A 24,902-nucleotide genomic window follows, 5' to 3' on the forward strand; every position below is an offset into this window, starting at 1 on the left:
TGTGATAATGATGGTGATATTAATGATGATGGTGATAATGATGTTTATGGGGATGATGTTGCTGGTGGTGATGATGATGATGGTTGTGATATAATGATGGTGTTGATGGTGATGATAATAATGGTGGTGATGATGATGATGATACCCCATACTGAAGCTTTCCTGGGTGTGAGGCACTGCTCTGAGAGCTTTCCCAAACAACCCTGGAATGCAGGTACTAATATGATTCCTGCTTTATAGAGGATACAACTGAGACACAGGGAAGTATGATGAGTTGTTTTGAGCATTTACTGACAGAACCACACATCTACCAAAGCCCAGTCTCTGAACTTCCAAGCCTGTGCCCTTTTCACCACCCCAACGTGATCCCACAAGAGGTTCTGAGGACCCATGGGCACCTTGAAGGTTAACCCAGGCCCCAGAGTCTCTGATAGTGCTGAAGTGTGTGTGAGTTGGACTGTGGGAGGGTAAGGAAGAGGCTAGACCAATCCTCAACACCAGGGAGTTGGCCCCAGGTCTCTGCCTCCCCGTCCAACACACGGCTATTGTGGGGCGAGTTCCCAGAAAAGCCTCCCAGGCTGGCCCTGCCAGGCAGCACAGGCGCTTTCCTGGTGGCTTTGGCTCTGCTTGTCTTGGGGTTTCCATTTTTACCTCCTCAGCATGGTCTCCCAGGTCAATCTCCACAAACACAGATGCTTTCTGCGAATGGAAACCAGAGAGGTGTGGATGGCAGGCTTGGGTGAGCTGGAGAGGAATGTTGATTCCCTGGGAGGAACAGTGGCTCCTGGCTCTTGGGGCAGCCGGGGCAGACCCTGGTGATGACCATCAGGCCCCCAGGTCCTGGCAATGCTGAACGAGGACTCCTGGGACGCTGGGCAGAGCGGATGGCAGTATGGACTGTGAGGTGTCCATGCCCAGCTCTGGCAGTAGAGATGGAGGAGGGATATGGCTTTCTCATCCCTCCCTACTCACCTCCCATCAGGGCCCTGAGACCCCAGAGGGTCTCCTCCAACCTCACCCTCTGAAAACTGGGGCCTCCAGGAGATGGGGCAATGCCCAGATCTTGGGGAGCCTGGCTGCTCCCACCCCAGCCCCACTCAACAAGGCAGCACTCCTACCCCCACAGCCTGCCTGTGGGCCACACTCTGCACCAAGGAGCAGGAGACTCCCCCGGGATGCGAATGGCTTCAGTGGCTCAGGGTTTTGCTGTCCCAAGGCCTCTAACTGGGCACCGGGGCCAGCCCAGAATGTGTGTCTGATAGGAGCACTTGAGTCAACTCCAGGGGCAGTGTTTGGGGGCGGGTGAAGGACTTTCCAAGAGCCCTGGAATGAAACCGAGGCCCGCCTAGCAAGCAGCATGTGCAGCTGTGTTACCGTCCCCACCACACAGCTCGGAGGCAGAACAAAAGCCACTTTCCTTCACACGGTGTCATGTGAGAACCCCCACAATACGACATGTCCCTGGACAACACATCAAGCCTGGGGCTCGGTTTTTTCTGGGCCAAGGTCAAGCTGAGGGCACCTCCTCTTAGGGCCTCATACACCTTTAGTGATTGCACGTTTGGCAAGCAGGGGTCAGGCTGCCCTGGGATCGGGCAGAGTCTCAGAGCTTGGCCCCAAGCCTCTCTAGGGTAGCAGGGGCCCAGTCCAGCTTCACAGCCTGGCACCTGCTGAGCTGACCCCCAGGCCACCGTCCTGGGCAGGTCCAGGCTCCAGCAGAACTGCCTGGACAGGCCTCCCTTCTAGCTTCTATTACTAGAGGAAAAAGCTCTTGCCTTTTTTTCCTGAAGGTCATTTAGCTTTATGGACTCTGCCTCCTGTTCCTGTAAGACCAAAGAGGTTAAGTGAAGGCCGGGCTCCAAGGCAAGAGGAAAAAATGCACCGCTCCTCAGTGTGGCCCAACCTTGGCAGCCTGCGCCTCTGTTCGCGTGCTCGCCTCTGAGTTGCTCTTCTCCCTCTCTGGGTCTCGTTTTCCACTCTCATGACCCAGCTTCCCAAGGGTGCCAACGCTTTCCTTCTTGTCTTGTGCTAGGTTTTCCTGACTGCGGGAGGAGCAGGGAAAGTGGTTTGGAAGGGGTGTCATGGCAGACAGCTGCAGGCAGCTCCTGGTCTCCTCTGGGGCTGTCTCCCTGGGCTCGAGGCTGGTGCCCCTGGGGTCTGGTGGGTGCCTGTGAGGGGCCCTGACCCAGCACAGAGTTCTGGCTCTGAAAGGCCCTCCAGCCTGGCCCTCCTGGCTCCCTCTGCTGGCCCATCTTGGCTGGAAAACTTACCCTGTACTGCCAGGGTCTGGACTGGGATTACAGCCAACCTGGGCTTATTTCGGAAAGCAGGGTCTAACCTTGCTCAAAGAACCAAAATCTGATGAGAAGATGCAGCCACCGTGTGGCAGATCCACAGCTCACTCCATGAAGATATCAAATGGGCCGTGCCGGCCAGCAGGCTGGGGGGGTCCGTGGCTGGCCCTGCTGTTACTCACACCAACCTGGTGACCCCTTCTGTGGTCTGCTGTGGTGTGTGGCCAGGGGCAAGAGGAATGCAACAGGTAGTGAGGATGACAGGGGCTCCGCCACCATCTGCAATGGCGGTGACTTGGCCAAGGGTGTTGATTTGCCAATGGTGTTGACTTGGCCAAGAGTGTTGACTGACTTGGCCAACGTGAGCAGACACTTTCAGCTGTGCCACCCTAAAGGTGTGTGGTCTTCCCAGCTCAACTGCCCTCACCAAGGCCATCAGCTTCCCTGAGCTCTACAGAGTGGGAGGCTCCAAATGCTTCACACATCCTCTCTAACACATGAACACTTACTCTCTCCAACTGATTGCACCTTTGGCCACTTTAGCGGCCGGATGCCTTCCTTGATCTCCACTCAACGGAAGCCATTTGTAAATAAGGGGGACTTGGCCCGTGCCTTGTCCATGGTGCTGGCAAATCGACTTTGTTAGATCTGAGACAAATTTTTGAGGAATTCAATGACTTTTAAGTCTTCTTTGATGGCAGGAGGGTGAGTGGGTGGGAGAACCAGAGCTGGGTTAGAACGGGACGTGAGGTGCAGGGAGGCAAGAACTCAGTGGTACGAAGTGGGGATGTGCCGTCCAGGGCCCCACGCCCCCTCCCTAAAGGGTCACTTGAGTTGTTTATATCTAAGGTGGGCCCAGCAGTCCACTAGTGAGATGACGCCTCCTTCCCCAGAGGGTGATGGGGTGTCTACTGAGAGGGATGCAGCTGTGACCCTCAGGCCAGGGCTCGAGTCCTGAGGACACCACCCCACTACAGGTGGGCCCTGTTCCCACATTGAATTCCTCTCAAAATAAGGAGGATTTCCCAGCCCTCCCATCCAGGCCCTGGGCGGGGTCTTCTCAGGACCCAGGGCTCCCTCCGTCCCCTTCTAAGTGTCTACCTTGATGCCCGGGTGCCACCCCCACACCCCACCCTCTTCTGTGTCCGCCTCACTTTTCCCAGCTCCACCTTCACCCAGGCCAGCGCCAGACAGGCTGCTTACCAGCTAGCATCTTCTGTGTTACTGCTTGGGTCTTTCCCTTGATCTTCGGACTCTGGGGAGGAAGGACAGAGCCGTCAGCACCATCACACTGCAGCTACCGGAGCTCAGGACCTGCCCCGAGCCACCCACAGCCACCCACGGCAGAGCTGAACGCTCAGCCATGGCTACGGCTAACCTGAGTTTCTCCCCGACCCGTGCCCATGCCCGGTCCCTCCTGTATTTGCTATCGCCACTTTCCACAGCCTGGTGCCAGGGCCTTGAGCCTGGCTCAGCCCCAGCAGCTCAGCCCACACCCGGGCTCCACCTTCTCCCTGCAGGACTCAGGGTGAGGCATGGCCAGCGGCCTTACAGTAAACGCACGAGGCTCCGGGACCTCTTGAAATTCCTCTTTGTCCCAGCACAGCTGGCTGGAGGTAGCTGAGCAGGAGTGTGGGAGAAGCCCACAAGACCTGCCCATGCTGGCTACCACCCCCCACCCAGGCTTCCTCTCACGGACAGGTGGGACTTGAAACCCCACTTGGCTTGTCCAGGAAAATCCACCAACCCCAGGGTCTCCGGGCTCCCCGAGAGGCATCGCGGGATGTTTCTAAGTCTTTTTTCAGGACCACTTTATGTCTCGTGAGGATCTTTGCCTTGATGTGAGAGAGGACAGGGGCCCAGGAACATCAACTCGGGTGAGCGGTGTTCTGGTGCTCCCGGCAGGAACCCAGGCCTGGCTGTTGGCTGCCGGCTTGCACCGAGCACACGCTGCTCCCTGGCACACTTGGCTAAAGGTGTTGACTGACTTGGCCAACGTGAAACACTCCATTCTAGTGAAACACTGAGTTATCCGTTCCCAGGAGCTTGCAAACCAGCACAGTCTTGTGAGGAAGCCACGTGGCAGGGGATTCTTCAAACCCTAGGTGCTCAGCGGAGCCTCGGAGTGAGCGGATTCCAGATCCCATGGGGCCTCCAGCCTCGTCGGAGCTGGGAATGGTTGTAGACACCCTGGCTTCCTGCAGCTACTCCCTCTTCCCACAACACCTCCTTGGCCGGGGATTCAAATACAACAGGGAAGATTCCAAAGCTTTAAATGATGCTTGTGATGGAAGAGACCAGACCTCCTTCCGGAGCTCGGCAGAGTGACACGGGCCACTCCAGGCAGGTCACTCAGCTCAGCCCACAGGCCCAAGGCAGCTGGGGAACAGGGCTCTTCCAGGGAAGTGAGACCAACGGCCGACCACGAGGGGCTGCCCCCAACAGAGAAGCCACAAGTGGGGCCCAGAGGTGGAACGCAGAACCTTTGTGGAATCAACAGGCGTCCAGGGTGCATGTGGGCTCAAGGCAGGGCCTCAGTGGGTCTGGAACCCAGCGGATTCTCACTCTGCTCTTGCCGGCCTCTCTGCCCTCCGTGAGCGCCGGTCTCCTGTGCTCCCCGCATGGCCCGGGCCCAGACACACCCTCTGCCCCCACCGGCACCCCCGTGAAGTCGGCCACCCCATGTCTCTCGCATCCCAGAGGCCTCCCTGTGATGTGGATGTGGCGTCTCACACCTGTGGGTGCACGTGGCACCGGGCGTGTCATCGAGCCCACCAAGTCTGTGATGGGTGAGGAGCTGAGTCCCCGCAGAAACCAAGGCCAGTGGTCAGCAAGGCCCGGCCCTTCTCCTCGGGTCACAGGGCTGGAAATGCCTTCTGCTCTTCTCCGGCAGAATCTCAGTTGCCTGGGGGCAGTCACAAAGCTCCCGGGAGGATGCGCTCCTGGGCCGTGGTCTCGGACCCTGAGGGTGCTGGTGCCTTGGGGAGGCTGTGCAGGGTGGATGTCTTTGCCAGACGGGACAAACAGCCACGTAGAAGCCCGGCCTCCCTGCTGTGGCTCCTCCCATTGTGCAGTTTTGGGCAAATCCAGCAGGTGTTGAGGGAAATGTCAGCCACCATGGGGCTCAATCCCCCCCGCATCCGAGCCCGGCCTCTAACTCCACACTGCGGTGGCACCGGGCGGCATTATTCCAGACCTGCTCCCTGCCCTGACTTAAATTCCCGCTAAGCAGCCTGGGCGTAGCCTATTCTTTTGAGAACTTTGCACGTCTTGAGGGAACTCCATGTGGAGGGAGGTAGGGTGCAGCCTCCTAACTGCTCACGCCCCCCAAACAGCACATATTTGGATTTTTAAACTCAGAGAAGAACATATATTTTTACATCATTACCTCTTAAAATTGTCCCCAGGGCTTGAGCAAGCAAACCCCGAGTCCTACTGGGCTGTTTCACTTCCACAGCCCCGTGGACACCTTTGCGAAGGGGAGGCGGAGCTGCCGAGGCCGCGGGAGGGGAGGGGAGCGCCAGCTCGCAGCTCCGTGTCAGCCCCTCAGCCCTGTGCTCTGGGCTGGTATTCAAGGTGTGAGGAGGTGACTCCGGCACCATCCCCAGGCCCACACCACCGTCCGTTCGGCACACCTGGAAAGATCTCAGAGTGGCGAGTGTGGACCGACACAGGGGCAGCCTACACGTTTCACGGTTTAGAAGCCGTCCGTGTCAAACACCAGCTACGCAGGTTCCTTGCTGGTGGGCTGGTGGGCGAGGCCCGAGGCTCCTGGCAGGGACCCAGGCCCTCCTCGCAAACGGGGCGCCTGGCCGTGGTCCTCCCTTCAGGCATCGGCTGGCTTCGGAGGCCCATGAGGGTCCCGGGCCTGCCCTCCCCTCACCCCTCCCGCCCTTGGCTGTGCCCGGCTGGAGCCCCGACAGCTCCGCCCCAGCAGCGCAAGGCCTTCCCGGCAGCCCTGGGTGGGTTACAGGTGTGGACCTGGAGTGGTCCCCACTTCCGCCCTTAGCGTTCTGAGCACAGGGCAGTGGGAGGCAGGAGGCCCGGCCGGGTCCCTGCTGCCTGTGGAAGGAAAATGAATCTTGGGCCCAAATCACTGAGCTAAGGGGAAGAGCCAGGGTGGGAATGTGTCAGGCAAACCTGCCTCCCATCCTCTTCCTAAATAAGAGCTGCAGAGATAAACGGCCACAGGCCTCCCTCATTCACCCACAAGGAAATTCCCTGTGAGCCTCAAGACCTCTGCCCTAAGCAGTTTTGTGGAGTTTCACGCTGGGAATGCAGACGGACAGCTGACCGTCACAGGCGCAGGATGGGGACAGAGATCACGGTCATCCCTCTGCTCACCTGAGACAAGTGTGTCCGACAGCTCCCTCCGGGCTGCTTATGAAAAGCTGCAGTCACTGAGCCAGACTAGGACACAAGTGACCCTCCCTCTAGCCCCCTCATGTGTAAATTGTGTGTTCAGTGAAAGGCTGATCGAGACCCAAAAGAATGCAGCCTTGTGTCTCCTCTACCTACGACCTGGAAGCCCGTCCTGCTTCGGGCTGTCCCTTTCCGGACAGAACTGACGTACCCCTCACAGGTACTGATTGATGCCCCACGTCCCCCTAAAATGTATGACACCAGGCTGTGCCCCGCCTTGGATACACGTCGTCGGACCTCCTGGGGCTGTTTCGGCGCGTCCCTAACCTTGGGAGGTGGACTTTCTAACTGGGCTGGGGCTGTCTCGGTTCGTCCCTAACCTTGGGAACTTTCTAGAACTTTCTAACTGGGCTGGGCTGTGACGCAGGTACTTTGGGTTCAGTGCCTTGTGGAGCAGCCGCGCCGTCCACCCGCTCCCCGCGGCCCCACAGCCCCTACCCAGCTCCTTGCGAGGCTTCCTAGGGCGGCTGGGAGGGTCCCCCTTGGGCTGCAGGCCTCCCAGACTCCTGCTTCGCTGAAGTTCAGAGGCCTCACTGGCCGCCTTGAGGTGCCCAAGGGCCACTCCTGAGGGCAGGGCCCTGGGGCCGGGCCGGTGCCTCCTGTGTGTGGTCCCCGTGTCCTTCTCCATCTTCCAGCCCAGCCTCGGCCCAAGCACAAGGCTGCCACCCTCACACCCAGCTGTCCTGCAGGGAGTAGTCAGGAGGTGCTGGGAGCGCCGTTACCATGGGTCTGCTGTGACATCACTGTAAGGTCAGAGGCCAAAGATCGGCTGGTCCCTCGCAGCACAGCGCGGCTTTCCCGCAGGCTGGGGTTGGGGCGGGTTCTGCGTCTCCCCTTCTTCTTTCCCGCAGGCCGGGGTTGGGGCGGGTTCTGCGTTTTCACATCTCTGGTCTCTCCACCAGGGAGGGCGGGGAACTGGCACCAGGCCCTAACAGGGCTCCCTGCAGCACAGACGCCGGTCTCCCTCTGTGATGGGGTATTTGGGTCTTTCTCTCCCTAGCAGGGCAAATGGGACACAGATCAACTCAGGAAGACAAAGGCAGCCCCTGCAGGCAGTGGTGGGTGCAAATGCCGCCGGCCCAGCGCCTCTCCCCACCCACACGGCACCAGGACGAAACCCTGCTGTGGCCGGGGCTCTGGGGAGGCCTTTCCGGGGCGATGGTGTGAGCTGCACAGGTCGGTGTGGGTTTGCTGGCACTCCCAGGCAGGCGGCTTCAACAGCGGGAGCTCATTCCCTCCGGTGCTGGGGGCAAGGTGTCTCGCAGCGCTGGTTCCCCGAGGCCTCTCTCCCTGGCGCAAAGATGACATATTCTGTGTCCTCACGTGGTCGTCCTGTGTGCTGCGTCCTTGTCTCCCCTTCTCATAAGGACGCCGGTCACACTGGGTCAGGGCCACTCGTACGGCCTCGCTTTACCTTGACAATCTCTACAGCTCCACGCCCAAGTGCAGCCACACCCTGAGGTCCTGAGGGTCACGGGGTCACAGCTCCAGCATGAGGATTTGCTGGGACAGAGTTCAGCCTGTACTGAGCCAAAGAGAAAATCCCCAGCACGCCATCTCCTCCAGCCTCCAGACCACGGTGGGTGGGGAGGCAACATTTTACCTCTCAGGGTTTTTTGGTTGGGCCTGATAATTAAAATCAGCAGATGAGCTGGAGAAAGGCACACGCACTCCAGCACGGTCTGTGTGGCCGGGAATGGCCTTTCCTTCCCGAAAGAGGAGGTAACACTCCACGGGGAAGACACTCTCCAGAGCCACAAAACAGCAGCGTTCTTATCCTTGTGGACGGCTGTTTCAGCTCAAAAACAACCCTTATAACAGTGCGGCTTATTTGGGCGGCCCCTTCTGCCCCTTCACGGGCACATTGTGAGCCGGCGCCCCCACCCCAGAACCCGCTTCCTGCGCCTGGGACTCCTCAGCCAGGGGGAAGCAGGTGACCCCCAGGCTGCAGGCTCCCCTCCTTCTGATCTCTTCTTCTGAAGAGCCCACAGCCCCTCAGCACCCAAGAGGCCTCAGCTCTCTGGGCAAGTGGTGGGTGCAGGGTGGGGGCCTTGGCCTCACACACGCTCTGGCACTGCCTGGCCTCCTGGGATGGTTCCTCAGAGGCACCTGCTCTGGATGCTCTGATGTTGGGAGCCCCGCGGATGCTGCCAGGATGGGAGAGGAGGCCGCTGTCTCTCTCCAATAAGTGCTGGGTCGTCTGGAGCAACAAGAGCAAATGGGCGTCACTGGGGTCTCCACAAAGCCACCTGCAGTCTCTGGGTGGGTGTATTAGACAGTTTTCATGCTGCTGATAAAGACATATCCAAGACTGGGTAATTTATAAAGAAGAAGAGGTTGAACGGATTCAGTTCCACATGGCTGGGGAGGCCCCACCATCATGGCGGAAGGTGAAAGGCACATCTTACATAGCAGCAGCAGGAGAGAATGAGACCAACCGAAAGGGGAAACCCTCATAAAACTTTCACATCAGATCTCGTGGGACTTATTCACAACCACAACAACAGTATGGGGGAACCGCCCCATGATTCAATCACCTCCCACCGGGTCCCGCCCACCACACAGATTCAATCACCTCCCACAACACAGATTCAATCACCTCCCACCACACAGATTCAATCACCTCCCACCACACAGATTCAATCACACACAGATTCAATCACCTCCCACCACACAGATTCAATCACCTCCCACAACACAGATTCAATCACCTCCCACTGGGTCTTGCCCACAACACAGATTCAATCACCTCCCACCAAGTCCCACCCACCACACATGGGAATTATGGGAGCTGCAATTGAAGATGAGGTTTGGGTGGGGACACAGCTAAACCATATCAGTGGGACACGCAGAGGGGCTTCCGGCACCCATACACTCCCACCTCCCACTGCCCTGCAGGACCTGCCTGGCTGTTCCTGGAGGGGCTTCCATTCTCCACGTTCCCTGGGGCCTCGTCCTCCTTGCCCTTCTACTTCCTCTTGGAGGGGCTGACCTTGGCCCTCCTGGGCCCCTCCTGGGCTGACCCCAGCACAGCTGTGCCCAGAGTATGAACGGAGCCCCCTGGCTCCCAACACTGCCTGAAGCCCTGCTGGGAAGTGTGGCTCCAGGAGGACAGGCTGGCCTCCCAGGGAGGATGCCCCCACCTGCAAGGGTTTGTCCACCACCCACAGCCACTCCCGGACTGGGGCAGACCCCACACCTCAGCATGGACTGAGGAGGCCGGCCAGGCCGAACCAAGCCTCACCCTTCCCTGGGAGAAAGGCCTGGGTTGGTGTCCCCAAAGCCACACCTCCTCATTTTTCTCATACCAGAGCTGACTCACAATAGAATTACCATAAAAGAGGAATTCAAATGGAGCAAGGAAAGGAATAAAGAAATGAGGAAACATATCATGGAGTCTTCACCCAGGGCCCCCCTTAACCCTCTCCTGCCTGGACGGACAGCAGCCACCTGCCTGGAGGGGCAGTCCCTTCTCTTCTCCCAGGGCCTCCAAGTCGCCTCACCCTCCACGTTCCTGGAGATGGCAGCACGTGGTGGAGTCTGTCTGCCCAGCACTCCCTGAGTGGACACCATCTCCAGCCGCACCTCTTAGCCCTCAGCACTGTGTGACCCCACACCTTTCCTGAGGGTATCACGGGGCCAGACTCTCACCCGAGGCACCACAGGTGAATGCCACTATCAGAGCAGCCCATCACCAAAGATGTCAACTGTCACCAGTGATGTCACCTGTCATCAGGGCGGTGCCATCTGTCAGAGCAGCGCTGCCCATCACGAGGCATCAACTGTCACCAGCAATGTCACCTGTCACCTGTCAGAGCAGTGTTGCCTGTCACCAGAGATGCCACTTGGCATCAGCAATGTGACCTGTTATCAGGGCAGTGCCACCTGTCAGAGCAGCGCTGCCTGTCACCAGAGATGCCACTTGGCATCAGCAATGTCATCCTGCTCCCCAGGTGCCACCCTCCTCCCTGTACCCCCCACCCCCAATGCCCACGTGTGCAATTCCCAGTGGGTACCACTGGAATACCAAGCCAGTCCCCAGAAAGAATAAAACATCTGTTTTAATTGGCCAGTAAAATACATTGCAAATCATTAGTATTTTATAAACAGAAACATTAAGTTATAAATCCATGTTAAAAATTGCAGCTCAGTGCAGCCCCAACAGCTGTGTGTCCAAAAGTCTATTTTTACATTTTCCTCCACTATTTTTGTAACAACAAAGTTCCTATCTGCCATCTAGATCAAGAGCCTGAACTACAGTATTTTCAAACAAGAACCGGGAGAAGTCGGTACAAGGACACGTCGTGCCGTGTATTTAAACGGTGCTTCCCACACACCTGCCATCTGCATCCCGGGAGGACGCCCTTTGGGAAAGGCCTCCTCGGCAGTGTGAGGTCTGGAGGGGTCTGCCTGGACCCCATTTTTAGGATGCTCCCCTCCCCAATAAAACAGCAGCCCCTGCCCCTGCCCTGCACAGCATCTGGGGGTTCGTAACACAGGTGCAATACTGACCATGGGCCCTGGAGGGATGTCTGCACCCCGAAGTCCCTGTACCTCAAACTCAGAGTTTCTTCCCTTCTTTGATTTTCTGGAGGACCTGCAGCTGGCCTTCCTGAGACAGGCTCCATTCCTGCTCCATTTGCCTTCCTGGCAGCCTTCCCTTTAGTGGGTATAGGTTTTGACGTTCTGAGTTACTTTGTATCAAAGAGCTAATTAAAAATGGTCCTTTAAAAACATAAAGAAAAACAGCTTGAAAAATGTACATTTCTATTTTAAAAATCTTCAAACTTCCACAGGGGGTGGCAAATGTTAATTCTGATTTTAAACCCCATTCAACAGCAAAACAATGTGGGCTTCAACTGTGGGCTCCGCAGACACCTGGAGAAGCTGGAGCCCTCACCTTTCCCTCCAAGGGACTCTGTGGACAGAACCCGTATCCCCCAAGCACCAAGGACATCCTCAGACTGGGATTTCTGTGTAGTTCTGCACCTCCCAGCCATAAAACTGACCCCTCAGCCAGGAATCAAATGAACCTCGAAAGTGGAACAGGGAGGCCGCCTCCCATGGCCGCCTGGATGGCAGGTACAGTGGGAGAGTAATGCTCTGAACCTCCCAACGTGATGAAGCCGAAAGCCAAGGCAGGGCCAGCAGGCCTCCCGGGCACAGAGCCACAGAGCGCACCGTGCACACAAGACAGACGTGCACATGAGACTGACATACACACGGCTGGAGGTGCATGTCACAGTCGACTGGACGGGCCATGGCTCCCTGAGGCTGGCTGTGGTGTGACTAGGGCACAGCCCACACTTCCTGATCCTTCAGCTGATCCCCGGATCCCCACGAACAAGGAGCAAAAAGCACAGAATCAAACGACGGCTCCACGAGGCCAGGTGGGCTTTCTGCGGAGGGCGTGGCAGCGGTTCTGGGAGAGGGAAACCTCAGCACCACCTGTCCGTCGGCCAGGACGGCGTGCATCTCACTTTGCTGGCTCTGCGCTTTTCCTTCTCTTCTCCCTCCCAAAGGCTGCGGCTTTGCGTGGGCAGCTCACTGGTGCCACTGGGCGCGTCCCGCAGACTTTAAATGGAATGAGTGGAGGTCTCGGACTGCTGCCGGATGTAGTTCTGGAAGCTCTTGTCTCCGATGGGGTGCTCCCTGAAAAGGGGGATGGGGAGGGAATGAGGCACAGCCCCCGTTGCCTGGTGCTCACCCGTGGCTGCGGGAGCTTTTCCTGTTCCTAAATGTGACACACTCGCACTGCAATCCACACAAAAAAATAGAGGAGCCAAAGAAACCAGTGTCCCCGGAAGCACCCACGGTGACTCTGATGTGTGTGCACAGGTGGGTCAGGCGTGCAAGTACATGTGCACGTGTGCTTTCCCTGTGGCACGTGTGTAGCGCATATACATGTGCAGATGTGGAATATGTAGACTGTATGGCACGTGTGCAGGATGTGCACATCTGCACTGCAAAGAGTGTGCTCATGTGTGGGGAGCATGAGCTCCAGGGACACAGATCTGAGTGCTGGGACACTTAGCAGGCGTGGGCACCTCCTCCACACATGCACACCTCCCTCGTACCATGTGTGTGCACCTCCTCCCGTGTGTGCACCCCTCCCACGTGTGTGCACATCCTGCCATGTGTCCACTACCTCCATGTGTGTGCACCGTGTGTGCACCTCCTCCCACGTGTGTGCACCTCCTGCCATGTGTGTGCATCTCGTACCATGTGGGCCTTGTGTGCGCCTTCTACTACAACAAACAGCATCATGCTTCCCGCATTTTCAACCTACTGGCTTTTGGCCGTGAGGTTGATGGACCTGCTGATATCAACGAGGCAACATATTTGGAAGGCACATGGGGCTGTCTCCCCAGAGGGTGTCGAGAGGGATCTGATATGATGACATCAGAGGTGAAGTCACAGCACTCAGGAGGTGTTGCAGGCTCAGTCCCCCGAGCAACTCAGTCCAAGTCGGGGCCACAGGGACCTGTCACTCTCCCGGAGCCTCACCACTGCCCTTCCCAGACCAGACCCGCATGGTGGAAGGAAGGAGGGGTTAAGAAGGAAGGAAGGGAGGGAGGGAGAAGGAGAAAGGTGGAGGACGAGAGGGAGGACCGAAGAGAGGGGCGAGCAGGAGGATGGAAGTGAGGAGGAGGTTGTACAGCTACACAGGGCTCCAGGGCTACCAGCCCCTGAACAAGCCCGTGTTGTGGCTTCTGCCATGGTGGACCTGGGTACCCATTGGATGGAGAGAGTGACACAGACACACCTGCTCACTCCAGGCCGAGAGCCAGCCTAGCACTTTACATAGTTTAAGTCAATCTTCCAGCAACTCATGAGGGTCTTACAACCCTCTGTTCCATGGAGTGAGGGGGAGTGGAGCTTAGCTAAGCGCCATCTAGCCTGCAGCTGGTGACTAGGCTGAACGTACTCAACCTCGCCACATCTGCCTCATGAGACAAGAGTGGGTTTCATCCAGAGCTGGCCCTGCTCCCGGGCACCATGGGTGGCCTGGGAGATGGCAGAGGGTGTGCCACTCAACCAAGGCAGAACAAGGCCTGGGCCTAGAGACTGCCAGAGCACGTGAGACCAGCATAGCAGAGAGGCTGGGAGGCAGCAGGCCAGGGAGGCACCCCGGACACTGGCTGGGGGCCTGGAGAGCAAAGGCAGCACCTCCTCCGAAGGAGGGACCAGCAGCACCGGGCCGCGTCCACTGACCACCGCCAGGTGCCAGCCCGGTGCCAGTGGGACTCTCCTCCCCAGGCGGACACCTGTGCACAGACGGCCCCACCCGGGAGTTCCCTGCAGCCCCACACCCACTGCAACCTCCCGCCCACTACGCTGGCCGTCCAGGGCAGGCATGGGAGCGGCACTCACTGGCTTCCATATCTCGTCTTCTTGAACTTGTCCCTCTTATACTGGGCGTGCTCCTGCTCCAAAGCCCCAACCCCAGCGATGACTTGCTTCAGCGTCTTGTAGGTCTCCTGGGGGTCGTCAATGACGAACGTCGAATACTCCTCCTGCTCCGGGCCGTCGTACACGGATTTGCTCCCACAGGCCTCTGTGGAGGGCGGAGGGGTCAGCGCAGGGCAGGAGCCCAGGGCCCAGTGGCCACCGGCCTCGTCTCCGCACAGCTGCGTCGCTGCAGGCCCCACCCACGGTACACGTCCTTCCGACGCAAGCTCCTCCAGAAAGGGCTGGCCGCCACTCGTAAACGCAGACGGAGATAGAAACCATTCCCGCGGGTAGGCGAGTTGTGTCCACACTGAGCCCAGGGAAAGCCCATTGGGAGCTGGATGCTGAGCAACCTCATTCACCTCTGAGGGCTCTGCTGCCCCCCGCTCCCAGCCTCGTCTCCAACCAGCCATTCTCACAGGGGGATGTGCACATCCCTGCACGCCCTACCAGCCCACCCAGCCAGAACCAGGAGGGAAGACACCTGCAGCTGGACACTGGGCTGGCTCACGGGCCCTGCGGCAGCCCTGAAGAGTCAGCCTAGGGGGTGAGCACGATGGGGCTCAGCACATCTCACACCCAGCTGCCACTGAGCACGTCCAGCCAGGACAGGCTCAGCCCGGGGCTGGCCAAGCACAGGGCGGACACCAGTCTGTGCCGCGGCTTCCAAAGACCGCTGCCCCGGACCCCACCTGTGCACCGGGGCCACCTCCCTTATCGGACCACATCACTCCTGCTGAAGGCCATTCTGGGGCCTCGCCCCCAGCGGACAGCCATGGAACCCTTGAGCCAGGGCAGGGCCCTGTGCCACCTGAGTCCAAACACCTGAACCAGGCACATGTCTCTGCCTCACTGCTCACGGCGCCTGGGCACGCACCCCCGGAGCCAGCACCGATGCCCTGCAGCTGTGCCCATCTGGATGGAAGGAATGTTTGTGCCCCCAAATCCATGGGCTGAAATCCTAACTCTCAAGGGATGGCATCAGGAGGTGAGGCCTTTGGGAGGTGACGAGGCGTGAGGGTGGAACCCTTGTGCAGGGGATGGGTGCCCCTATAGAAGACACCAAGGAAGCTGGCTTGCCCCTTCCACACGTGAGGACACAATGAGACATTGGCGGGCTGTAGCCCAGAAGAGGGCCCGCAGCGAAACCAGCGCCGCTACGCCCCGATCTCGAGCTTCTCAGCCTTCACTCTGGGAAGTGAATTCCTGCTGTCTGTAACCACCCAGCCTATGGTACAATTTTTACGGCAGCCCAAACTCACCAAGAACTTGGTACTGAGAAGTGGCTGCTGCTGTAACAAGTACCTTCAAATGTGGACTGGCTTTGGAACTGGGTGCTGGGCGAAGGCTGAAGGGGTTTGGGGGTGCAGAGTGGAAAAGGCGTGGCTGCCGTGAATGCCCTTGAAGGACAATGCTGGGGGCTTGGGAGAGGAGAGCTGCAGAGAAGTCCTGTCTTAGGGGATATCTAAGTAACCCTGAACAGAATGGTGGCATGAGCATGGGTGGCAAGGCTGTTCTAACAACATCTCAGACAGAAAGGACGGCCATGCTACTGGACAGTGGAGAAAAAGCCACCCTCGTGACAAAGGGGACCTGTGTTCACGCCCTCGTGTTCTGGGAGGGTGGAACTCGCGAGTGATGACATCAGACACGTAACTGAGGAGATTTCTAAGCAAAATGCTGGGGGAGCGGCTTGGTTCCTCCTGACCGCTGACAGCAAAATGGGGGAAGAGAGATGATTTGAAGGTGGAATTGTTGAGCAAAAAGGAACCAGAACTCAAAGAGTTGGTTAAGTTAAAAGATTTGAGAATTAAAATTCCAGCCTACCCATATCTCAAAAAAATGAGAAAGCATGTTTGGAAGAGACCATTAAGCAAGTGGCTGTGTGGCCATCTGATAAGGAGACAAGTGTGGGGCTGAGCCTTGGACTTCACCAACCATCTCAGCAACAGCCAGGAGCAGAGAAGGAACCGTGCCAGCAGAGGCACTGCCAGATGAAACCAGGAAACAGAGAAAACAGGATGAAATGAAGGCAGGCTGCGGTGTCTTAAGCCCTACAAGCCAGGCCATAGAGCTATTCAGCTGTGAACATGTGCCATTCTTCAAGACGAGGGAAGAAGGACCCTGAAGCGGGCAGGGCCATCAGAGTGCCACTCTCACCCAGAAGGAGTCCATGGACCATGTATCAGACACAAAATTCTCAGCTGGGATATTGATTAAAAAATAAAACTGGCAATAACTAGAAAAAAAATCACAATAAGGAATCCGTCCACCCAGCCATCACTCACCCATCCGTCCATCCACCCATCTGTCCATCTACCCATTACTCACCCATCCGTCCCTCCACCCATCACTCACCCATCCATCCATCCACCCATGACTAACCCATCTGTAAATCCACTCATCACTCACCCAACTGTCCATCCACCCATCACTCACTCATCTGTCCATCCACCCATCACTCACCCATTGGTCCATCCACCCATCTACCCACCCACTCAGCTGCCTGCCTGGCCATCTGTCCAGTACACCCATCCAGGTGCTAGGCACTTTCTCTGTGCCAGGCCCAGGAAGGTCACTGCATATGGAAGCTGAGGAGATGGGAGATGGTTGTGACTTTGGTGACACAGGTGAGCCCAGGTGATGTGGTTTGGATTTGTGTCCCCGCCCAAATCTCAGGTCAGACTGTAATCCGTAGTGTTGGAGGAGGGGACTGGAGGGAGGTGAGGGGATCATGGGGGCAGAGACTTCCCCATTGCTGTTCTCGTCATAGTGAGTTCTCATGAGGTCTTGTTGTTTGGACATGTGTGGTACCTCCCCCACTCTCTCTCTTGCTCCTGCATGTAGGAGGTGCCTCCTTCCTTCCTCTTTGCCCTCCCACCATGATCGAAAGTTTCCTGAGGCCTCCCCAACCATGCTTCCTGTACAGCCTGCAGAACTGTGAGTCAATCAATCTTCTTTTCTTTATAAATTACCCAGCCTCAGGTAGCTCTTTATAGCAACATGAGAACTAATACACCAGGCTATGGGGATGGGGAGGTTGGGAAGTGCCTGGGGGAAGACACTTCCAAGATAAACAGGGTCTGCCAGACTGATGCACAAGGGTGCTCCCAGCAGAGGAAGAGCTGGAGCTGTGGTGTGGGGTGCACGGCCTGGGAGGAGCTGAGCAAGGTTGGACAGTGGTGCACGGAGCAAGCTGATCATGGAGGGCCCGGTCAGCATCTTTCAGAACCTGGGTCTCGTGTGTGATGACCTCACCCTCTCTGAGGCTCCCTGACTCTGGCCTCTGCTGTGTTAGTTCCTGCTATAAGAGGGCTGGGAAGAGGCTGGCTGATGCCAGACCCACTGTCTTGGCCACCCTGAGGCCTTGTGCCATGTGCACAGCATCCAGGGACCTCAGACCCAGGGACAGCACCTGACATACTTGCTGGGGGAGAAGACGCTGTGGTGGGTGGTGGCCCATGAGTGCATACATGTGTGGTTGTGTATGTGTGTGCATGCCTGCACATGGGCCTGCACATGAGTGTGTTGTGTTCAACTGCACATGTGTGCAGGTATTGTTGCCTTGCCTGTCTGTACACACATGTACCTGTGTGTTCATTTCACACATGTATGGCCGGGAATGTGTGTGTACTTGGCTATGCATACATGTGTACGTGCCTGTGTGTTAGTGTAGGCCTGGAACCCATGTACACCCAGGGCATGTGGGGCTGGAGAACGGGCATGGCCAAGCTCACAGATGGGCAGCTGCATGGAAACTCAGGCAGGCATAACTCCAGGCACATTCCGCTCTATTTCCATTCTGAGTGGGACTCAAGGGCCCTGTCATATGATCTCCAAGAGCAGATCTGAGTTCTACCAGACCCTGGCATAGAAACAAATGCAGCTGCTTCGCCCCTGTGGGCTCTTCTTGTCTCTGCCTCTCCTGAATCACAGACCTCAAACCACTGTCCCCATGTGGTCTAATTGGGCTTACCTGGATTGCCATTTCAATTCTGTAAAGCAATTCAATGTCACAGATAATGATACTGCATATAGATTTGAAACACACACTGTTTCAAATCTATATGCAGTATCATTATCTGTGACATTGAATTGCTTTACATAATTAGACGGCATGTGTGCACCCACATACGTGCATGCTCACACATGTGCCCAAAGACATGCATGCATACTCACACGTGCCCTCACGTTTCCACGCATGCACAAATTCATGCATGCTCACGTGTCCACACATTCACACACATGCTCACACATGTACCCACATTCACACTCTCATACATGTCATGTCCACACATTCACACATGCTCACACACGTCCACACATTCATGCACTCACATGCATGTCCACACTCACACGTGCTCACACATGTCCACATATTCATGCACACGCACGTGTCCGTGCACGCTATACATGTTGTGTCCACACATTCACGCACGCTCACACATGTCCACACATTCACATGCTCACACGTGCCTACACATATGCACACATCTCATATGTGTGTCCACACACATGCATGCACACTCACATATGTGTCCACACACATGCACTTATCCCTCTGGAAAACACAAAGGAATGAAAAAATAGGGTCCTCTAAAGAAATTTGGCAGTACAGAGGTTACAAGTTAAATTCCATCTAAAAATTGTCTATAGAACCTATTACCAAGGTAATTGTCCCCCAAATAGCTGCCTACCCTGCAAAAAGCTTTTCGCATCCATCCGTGCTACAAAGACAACTACATGTAGCCCACACCACACCAGGTTTTCACCCTGCAGCACGCTCCTGCAGCCGGGGCCTCGCCAGGCATCCCCTCGCTGCACGGATGTGTGTGCCAGGCGGACTCACCCTGCATCTTCTCCAGCTTACTCATGTAGGAGTTGAAGAGGGAGTAGATACGCTCCGTCTCACGGTCCCCATCAATGTCCAGCTGGATGTTGGCTGGGAGGCCGCTGTCCAGATACAGCAAGAACAGAAAAATAAAAACACTTATTTAAACGATGCTTTTAATAATGACATTCATTTAAAATGTCACTGAAGAAAGAAGACGATTGTGTTGGAAGTGAAACTCGACAGGACCGATTTGCTGTCTGTCTGTACACAGCCAGTGTGTTGGCTTGCTGAGCGAGGCTGACGGCGTCCACAGCGGCACGGACAGCAGCGTCACCAGGCCGCAAACCGGACTAACTAGCAACCTCTGCTTCAGTTACCATCGGCCTATTTGGACACGTGGCAAAAGATCCTTGCTGTTCAGTATTTAAAACGTGCTTATCACTTGTACTAACTGACCTTTCCTGAAATCATGCAGTACTGAGTTATGTCTTGTTTAAATCTATTCCTACTCCAGAATCTTATCAATACATAAGAAATTTAGGAAGACTAGGTGCCAAAATCTCCAGTGTAATACTTGTACATTTTTAGTCTCATACAGAACTCAATTCCCAGGAACTATGAACACTCCAGACCTCATGTGGTTTATTCCCTCAGTCATTTCAAACACGGAAGGAGGCTGTGTGCTTATTTCCCCGCTCATTCTATGTCCGCTTCTCCTATGCTCACACCAGCACACGTCAGGCTGGAGTGCAGTGGCACGATCTCAGCTCACTGAAACCTCCGCTTTCCGGGTTTAAGCGATTCTCCTGCCTCAGCCTCCCGAGTAGCTGGGATTATGGGCCCACACCACCACGCCGGCTAATTTTTGTATTTTTAGTAGAGATGGGGTTTCACCATGTTGGCTAGGCTGGTCTCGAACTCCTGAGCTCAGGTGATCCACCCGCCTCGACCTCCCAAAGTGCTGGGATTACAGGCGTGAGCCACTGAGCCCGGCCTCATGTCTTTTTATAAATCTTACTTCGTGTTATTATGAAAAACCTCCAAAGCTGGGTGCGGTGGCTCACACCTGTAGTCCCCGCATTTTTGGGAGGCCGAGGCGGGTGGATCATCTGAAGTCAGGAGTTCAAGACCATCCTGGCCAACACGGTGAGACCCCGTCTCTATTAAAAATACAAAATTTAGCCATGTGTGGTGGCGCACACCTATAATCCCAGCTACCTGGGAGGCTGAGGCAGGAGAATTGCTTGAATACGGAAGGTAGAGGTTGCAGTGAGCCGAGATAACACCACTGCACTCCAGCCTGGGCAACAGAGCGAGACTCCATCTAAAAAAAAAAAAAAAGAAAAGAAAAGAAAATCTACATTGTACAGAAGCACGTCTTTGATGGCTTCAGACAAAGCGGCCTCACGGTTAATTTAACATTTGCACTCAGGTGCATCCAACAGGGAGGGCCTGACAGGAACGCACGGGGCTGCTGTTTTTAGCAAAATGCTGCCTTGTGCAGAACGTGTGAAATATGCTCTTTAATTTAGTAAATACTTTTTAAAAGGCAGAAATGCTTCTTATTATAGCTAAAAAAATTCTTACATCATAAAATTGCTGAAATGTCTGTAATTTTTTCCATACCGATTAGAAATTGTTACCAACTTATTTTTCTTTGAAGTGTGACAGTTTTTCCCTTTTCTTCCCAACTTCTCTTGCAAAAAAAGAAGTGGGTTTCTGCTAATGAACTGATCAGACGTCCAGTATTGTATACGCCTTTTGAGCTGAGTAGCTCAGTATTTGGATACTTGGTCATTTGTTTTACTATGTAATTGATAAAATGGTGTCATTTATTTGTGTTCAACCATATATTTATGCTGTCTGGGGACAGGTGGTTATAGTTCTGTGTGAGAAATAATTTGTCAGTCTTCAACAACTTGTAAAAACCTCACGGTGAGAGCTTAAACATCTAAATAAATAATGAAATGCATTTATCATCAAAAAAAAAAAAAAAAAGAAAGAAGGTGAAGTGACCGACATTAAAGCACATCCCTGGCCTGTCGGGGGTTCATGCTGGCAATCCCAGCACTTTGGGAGGCTGAGGCAGAAGGATCGCTTGAGCCCAGGAGTTTGAGCAACACCACCCTGGGCAACACGGGGAGACCCTCACAGTGAGACCTGGACAACACAGTGAGACCCCGTTTCTATAAAAAACAAAAGTTAATGAGCTGGGCATGGTGGCTTCGGCCTGTAGTCCCAGCTACTTGGGAGGGTGAAGTGGGAGGATTGCTTGAGCCCAGAAGTCTGAGACCAGTCTGGGCAACGTGGTGAAACCCCGTTTCTATAAAAAACCTTAAAACAGCCTGGAATGGTGGCACACACCTGCAGTCCCAGGTACCTGGGAGGCTGAGTTGGGAGGATGGCTTGAGCCTAGGAGTTCGAGGCTGCAGTGAGCTGAGATTGCACCACTGTACTCCAGCCTGGGTGACAGAACGAGATCCCGTCTCAAAAACATAAAACTAAAAAAGCATCCCTGAGCTGGGAGAACTGAGGCTGGCTGTGGGTGTGTGGGATAGGGAGGCTCCCGAGCTCCGGCCTCAGCAGCTGGAGCCTCTTTGGACCCACAGATCTGCCAAGGCAGTGAGCAAACTCGGCAGACGTGTTCTCGTGGAGAGAAATGGCCTGGGAGGAAGCCTCCTGGGGCTGTGTCCCCTGCACGGTTGGCTGCGGGTGGGGACGGGCCAGATTTCGTCTCCTTGCCAGGCTGCAATGCTTCCCGCTCTCCCGGGGTGCGATGACACAGGAGAGTGCTGGCCTCTCCTGGGGAATTCTGGAGCGGCAGCCTCTGTGTCCATGAAGCGGGATCTGAGGTCCCACCTCTGAGGCTGTGGGAGGATTAAACGGTGGCCCAGCATGGAGCACAGCTCATCCCCTGCAGGGCCCTTACATGAGGCCATGACAACAGCGAGGTGCATCTCACGGAGCATAACCAGGGGGACCGCCGGGCACCCAGGCCTCCTCCTAGGACCGGCAGATATGACCCAAGCCTCTGTGGAACTGCCAGAGGCCCGGCTGACGAGGGGCCGGGCTGACGAGGGGCCCGGCTGACGAGGGGCCCGGCTGACGAGGGGCCTGGCTGATGAGGGGGCTGGGAAGACAATGGGCTGCTGCGTCACGTGGAATCAAGGTGGGTATCCTGGGCCAGACGAAGCTTTCAGGGAGGGGCTTGCTCCCAGGCTCCTCCGAGAGAAGGAGGATGGCCGCGGCCTGGGGAGTCCCCCTTCACCCTGACCTCCCACTCCCCCGGGGCAGGGCCTCAGGAGGACTCTCGAAGGCCTGTGGTACCCTCGAGTCTGCACAGAGCCTTTGAGAGGCTGAGCCCCAGATGCTCACTTGGGTGGGAGGCCCCCTCGGGTGGGAGGCTCCTGGGAGGAGGTGAGGGCAGCCCCGTTTATGTGCAGCTTACAGGTAGGCATGCACTGTCCGCTGGTCCCTCCCTGCTCAGCCCCTTGGCCACATTTCCTGCACAGTGCACAAGCCGGGCGCCAAGGCACAGACCTACCCGGTGCAGGGCGAGCAGCCTGGAGCCGAGTCCGAGGGCGCCCTACAGCACAGCCAGTGGCCGCTCAGGTAGGCGGACGGGTGGTAGACCGTGAGGCGCTTCTGGTTGCACTGGCTCACTTTGGTGAGAATGTCAATCCAGTCCTTGGCCTCCACGCAGTTGTTGGCCTGGATGTACAGCGCACGCTCCGGCTGGATGACCTGGAACATCTGAGGACACGGGTGGGCTCAGGACGGCGTACACGAGGTCTCATGGCTGAGCACGTGCAAGAGTCCACCAGGCACCTGGCCGTCCTCGCTGGAGCCGTAAGAGGGGCCGCTGAGGGTGCACACGCCCAAGGGTCCCGGAGCTCTAAGCCCCAGAAGAGGCCAAGGCCAGGGGGTGCATGGAGCTCTCTGCCACCCTAAAACCTGACAGCTGCGGCCGTGGGGAACGGAGGTGAGAACTGGTGCAGCTGGAGACGTGGCCAGGTGGCCAGGAACAGCTTGGCCAAGGCCCTTTATGTGCTGGAGCCTTGGAGGTCTCCGTTCAAAAGGCAAAAGAGGGGCCCTGTGGCCCCCCCACGAGGCCCTCCTGCAGCCGACCGCAGGCATCCCACCCACGCGGAGCTTGTGCTGTGTCAGCCCAGGTGGCCTGGCCTGCTCAGCTCCTCCCCAACCTGACCAGCCCAGGATGGGACCAGCCCATCCTCCCAGCTGGGGTTAGGGGGCTGCTTCCTCTTGAAGCGTCTCGGGGCAGCAACAACCTTTGCCATTTATTACTCATTCAACAAACATGACCAAGCACCAGCACTCTCCTAGGTCCCGGAGACAAAGCCTGGCATAGAGTTTCTGCTGAACCTGCAGCCACCGAGAAAGACTAAACAAGGGCAGGTGTCAGCAGGGGCTGGAAGTGAGCAGTCCTGGTGCTGTGGTCGGGGTTGACTCAAAGTTAGTTAAGCAGGGGGTGGGGGCAAAGGGTGTCAAAGGCAGAAGAAATGGGAGGCACAAAGGTCCTGGAGCAGGTGGGACAAGGGTCCTGTGACTGGAGGGATGGGGGTCCCAGGGCAGGGGGGATGGGGGTCCTGTGATTGGAGGAACAGGGGTCCCGGGGCAGGAGTGACAGAGGCCTTAGGATTACAGGGACCATGGTCCCGGGGCAGGGGGGACAGATATCCTAGGATTGGAGGTCAGAAGCTCCCAGGAGCCGGCTCTGTTGCACACAGAAGACAGGGTTTCTGAGTAGGAGGCTGCCTGGAGGCTGGGAGGGCTGTCATGTGGGACTTGCCCTTAAGTCAGGAGTCAGGGGGACAGTGGCCTCCTCTACAGGACGGGCCTTCTGCACTGATCGGGGGAGGATTTGGGCTCCAGGTTCCTGGTGAACAGCTGAGGTCTTATTTAGAAAGGCCAGGAGCCTCTTGCCTTGCACCCGGCACGTGTGTGCAGGTCTCGGACTGGACGCCCCCGTGCATGGCTGTGATCCCCCATGGAGGGAGTCCTGGCCATCATCCCAGGCTTGGCGCTGCCACCAGGAGCAGCCTTCAGAAAGGTCTCCCCAGCTGGTGAGAGCCTGGCCTGGCAGTGGCCTCAGGGGAATCGGGCTCTGAGGAAATCAGTGGGAATGAACAGCTGGGAACAGGCGGCTGAAACTAGGGAATTATTGGGAATCTACGTGAAGGGCTGGAGGTGCTTCCCGGACATTTCCGCACTGCTTCCTTCGAGGGACGGTCTCAGGGCCAGGTCCCGGCCATCCCCTCAGTCAGCAGGCATTGAGACCACACCCTCCTCTTCCCACCTCCCCCTCTTCCCAACCCTCCTCTTCCCAGCCCTCCGCTTCCCACACCCTCCGCTTCAAATTACTCTACAAACTTATGCCTTTTGCGGGATCTGTCTGGACTGCCTGTGAATAACGTGCTAGTAAAATTCCGCCAATGGTAAGGAACGTGCGTCGACTTTGGCACGAGGCCCAGGGACTGTGCCTTCCCTGCAACTGTTCTATGACCCTCATGCTGCAGTCGGGGCACAGAAGGCTTGTCCCAGCCAGCATGTGTCAGGGTACGGGGTCAGCCTCAGGATGGCACGGACGGCGGGGTCGCTGGCTGAAGGGGCACTGAGTCACCAGGGAGAACGTGGCCAGCGGCCGACTCTGGGAGGCCACCACACAATGGCGATGCCACAGACACCTCTGAGGGATTCCTGCCAAAAATGCATCATCAGAACCTGCCACGTCAGCACATCTGACAAACCCACAGGGAGGGACGTCCAGAAAACCGAAGGCCTGCACGCCTCAAAGATGCCAAGGGCACGACACACAAGGAAAGGCCGGGAGTGTCCAGTCAGCCAGACCGAGGGAGCAGCAGAATGCAGCGCACACTGGG

At 56.6% G+C, this 24,902-nt stretch overlaps 2 protein-coding genes across 4 annotated transcripts in view; both read right to left on the reverse strand.

Annotated features, from left to right (window-relative positions):
- Nucleotides 1–7,432, reverse strand: part of CUNH13orf46 (chromosome unknown C13orf46 homolog) — a 15,513-nt gene extending 8,081 nt beyond the window's left edge. The window contains exons 1-4 of the mRNA XM_058437056.1: nt 7,155–7,432; nt 3,498–3,549; nt 1,904–2,042; nt 652–699 (exon numbers count right to left, since the gene is read on the reverse strand). Coding sequence (XP_058293039.1) covers nt 652–699; nt 1,904–2,042; nt 3,498–3,549; nt 7,155–7,344 — 429 coding nt within the window. The 5' untranslated portion in view covers nt 7,345–7,432. The remainder of the gene's footprint in view (nt 1–651; nt 700–1,903; nt 2,043–3,497; nt 3,550–7,154) is intronic.
- A 3,327-nt stretch (nt 7,433–10,759) lies between these two features.
- Nucleotides 10,760–24,902, reverse strand: part of RASA3 (RAS p21 protein activator 3) — a 133,748-nt gene continuing 119,605 nt past the window's right edge. For all 3 annotated transcript variants that reach the window (XM_032151428.2, XM_032151430.2, XM_032151429.2), the window contains 4 exons: nt 22,547–22,755; nt 19,018–19,121; nt 14,091–14,274; nt 10,760–12,368 (listed from right to left, as the gene is read on the reverse strand). In XM_032151428.2, the coding sequence (XP_032007319.1) occupies nt 12,293–12,368; nt 14,091–14,274; nt 19,018–19,121; nt 22,547–22,755 (573 nt within the window). In that variant the 3' untranslated portion in view covers nt 10,760–12,292. The remainder of the gene's footprint in view (nt 12,369–14,090; nt 14,275–19,017; nt 19,122–22,546; nt 22,756–24,902) is intronic.

This window comes from Hylobates moloch, unplaced genomic scaffold (assembly GCF_009828535.3).
Source record: "Hylobates moloch isolate HMO894 unplaced genomic scaffold, HMol_V3 SCAFFOLD_4, whole genome shotgun sequence".
In the NCBI taxonomy this organism is placed as follows: Eukaryota; Metazoa; Chordata; class Mammalia; order Primates; family Hylobatidae; genus Hylobates; species Hylobates moloch.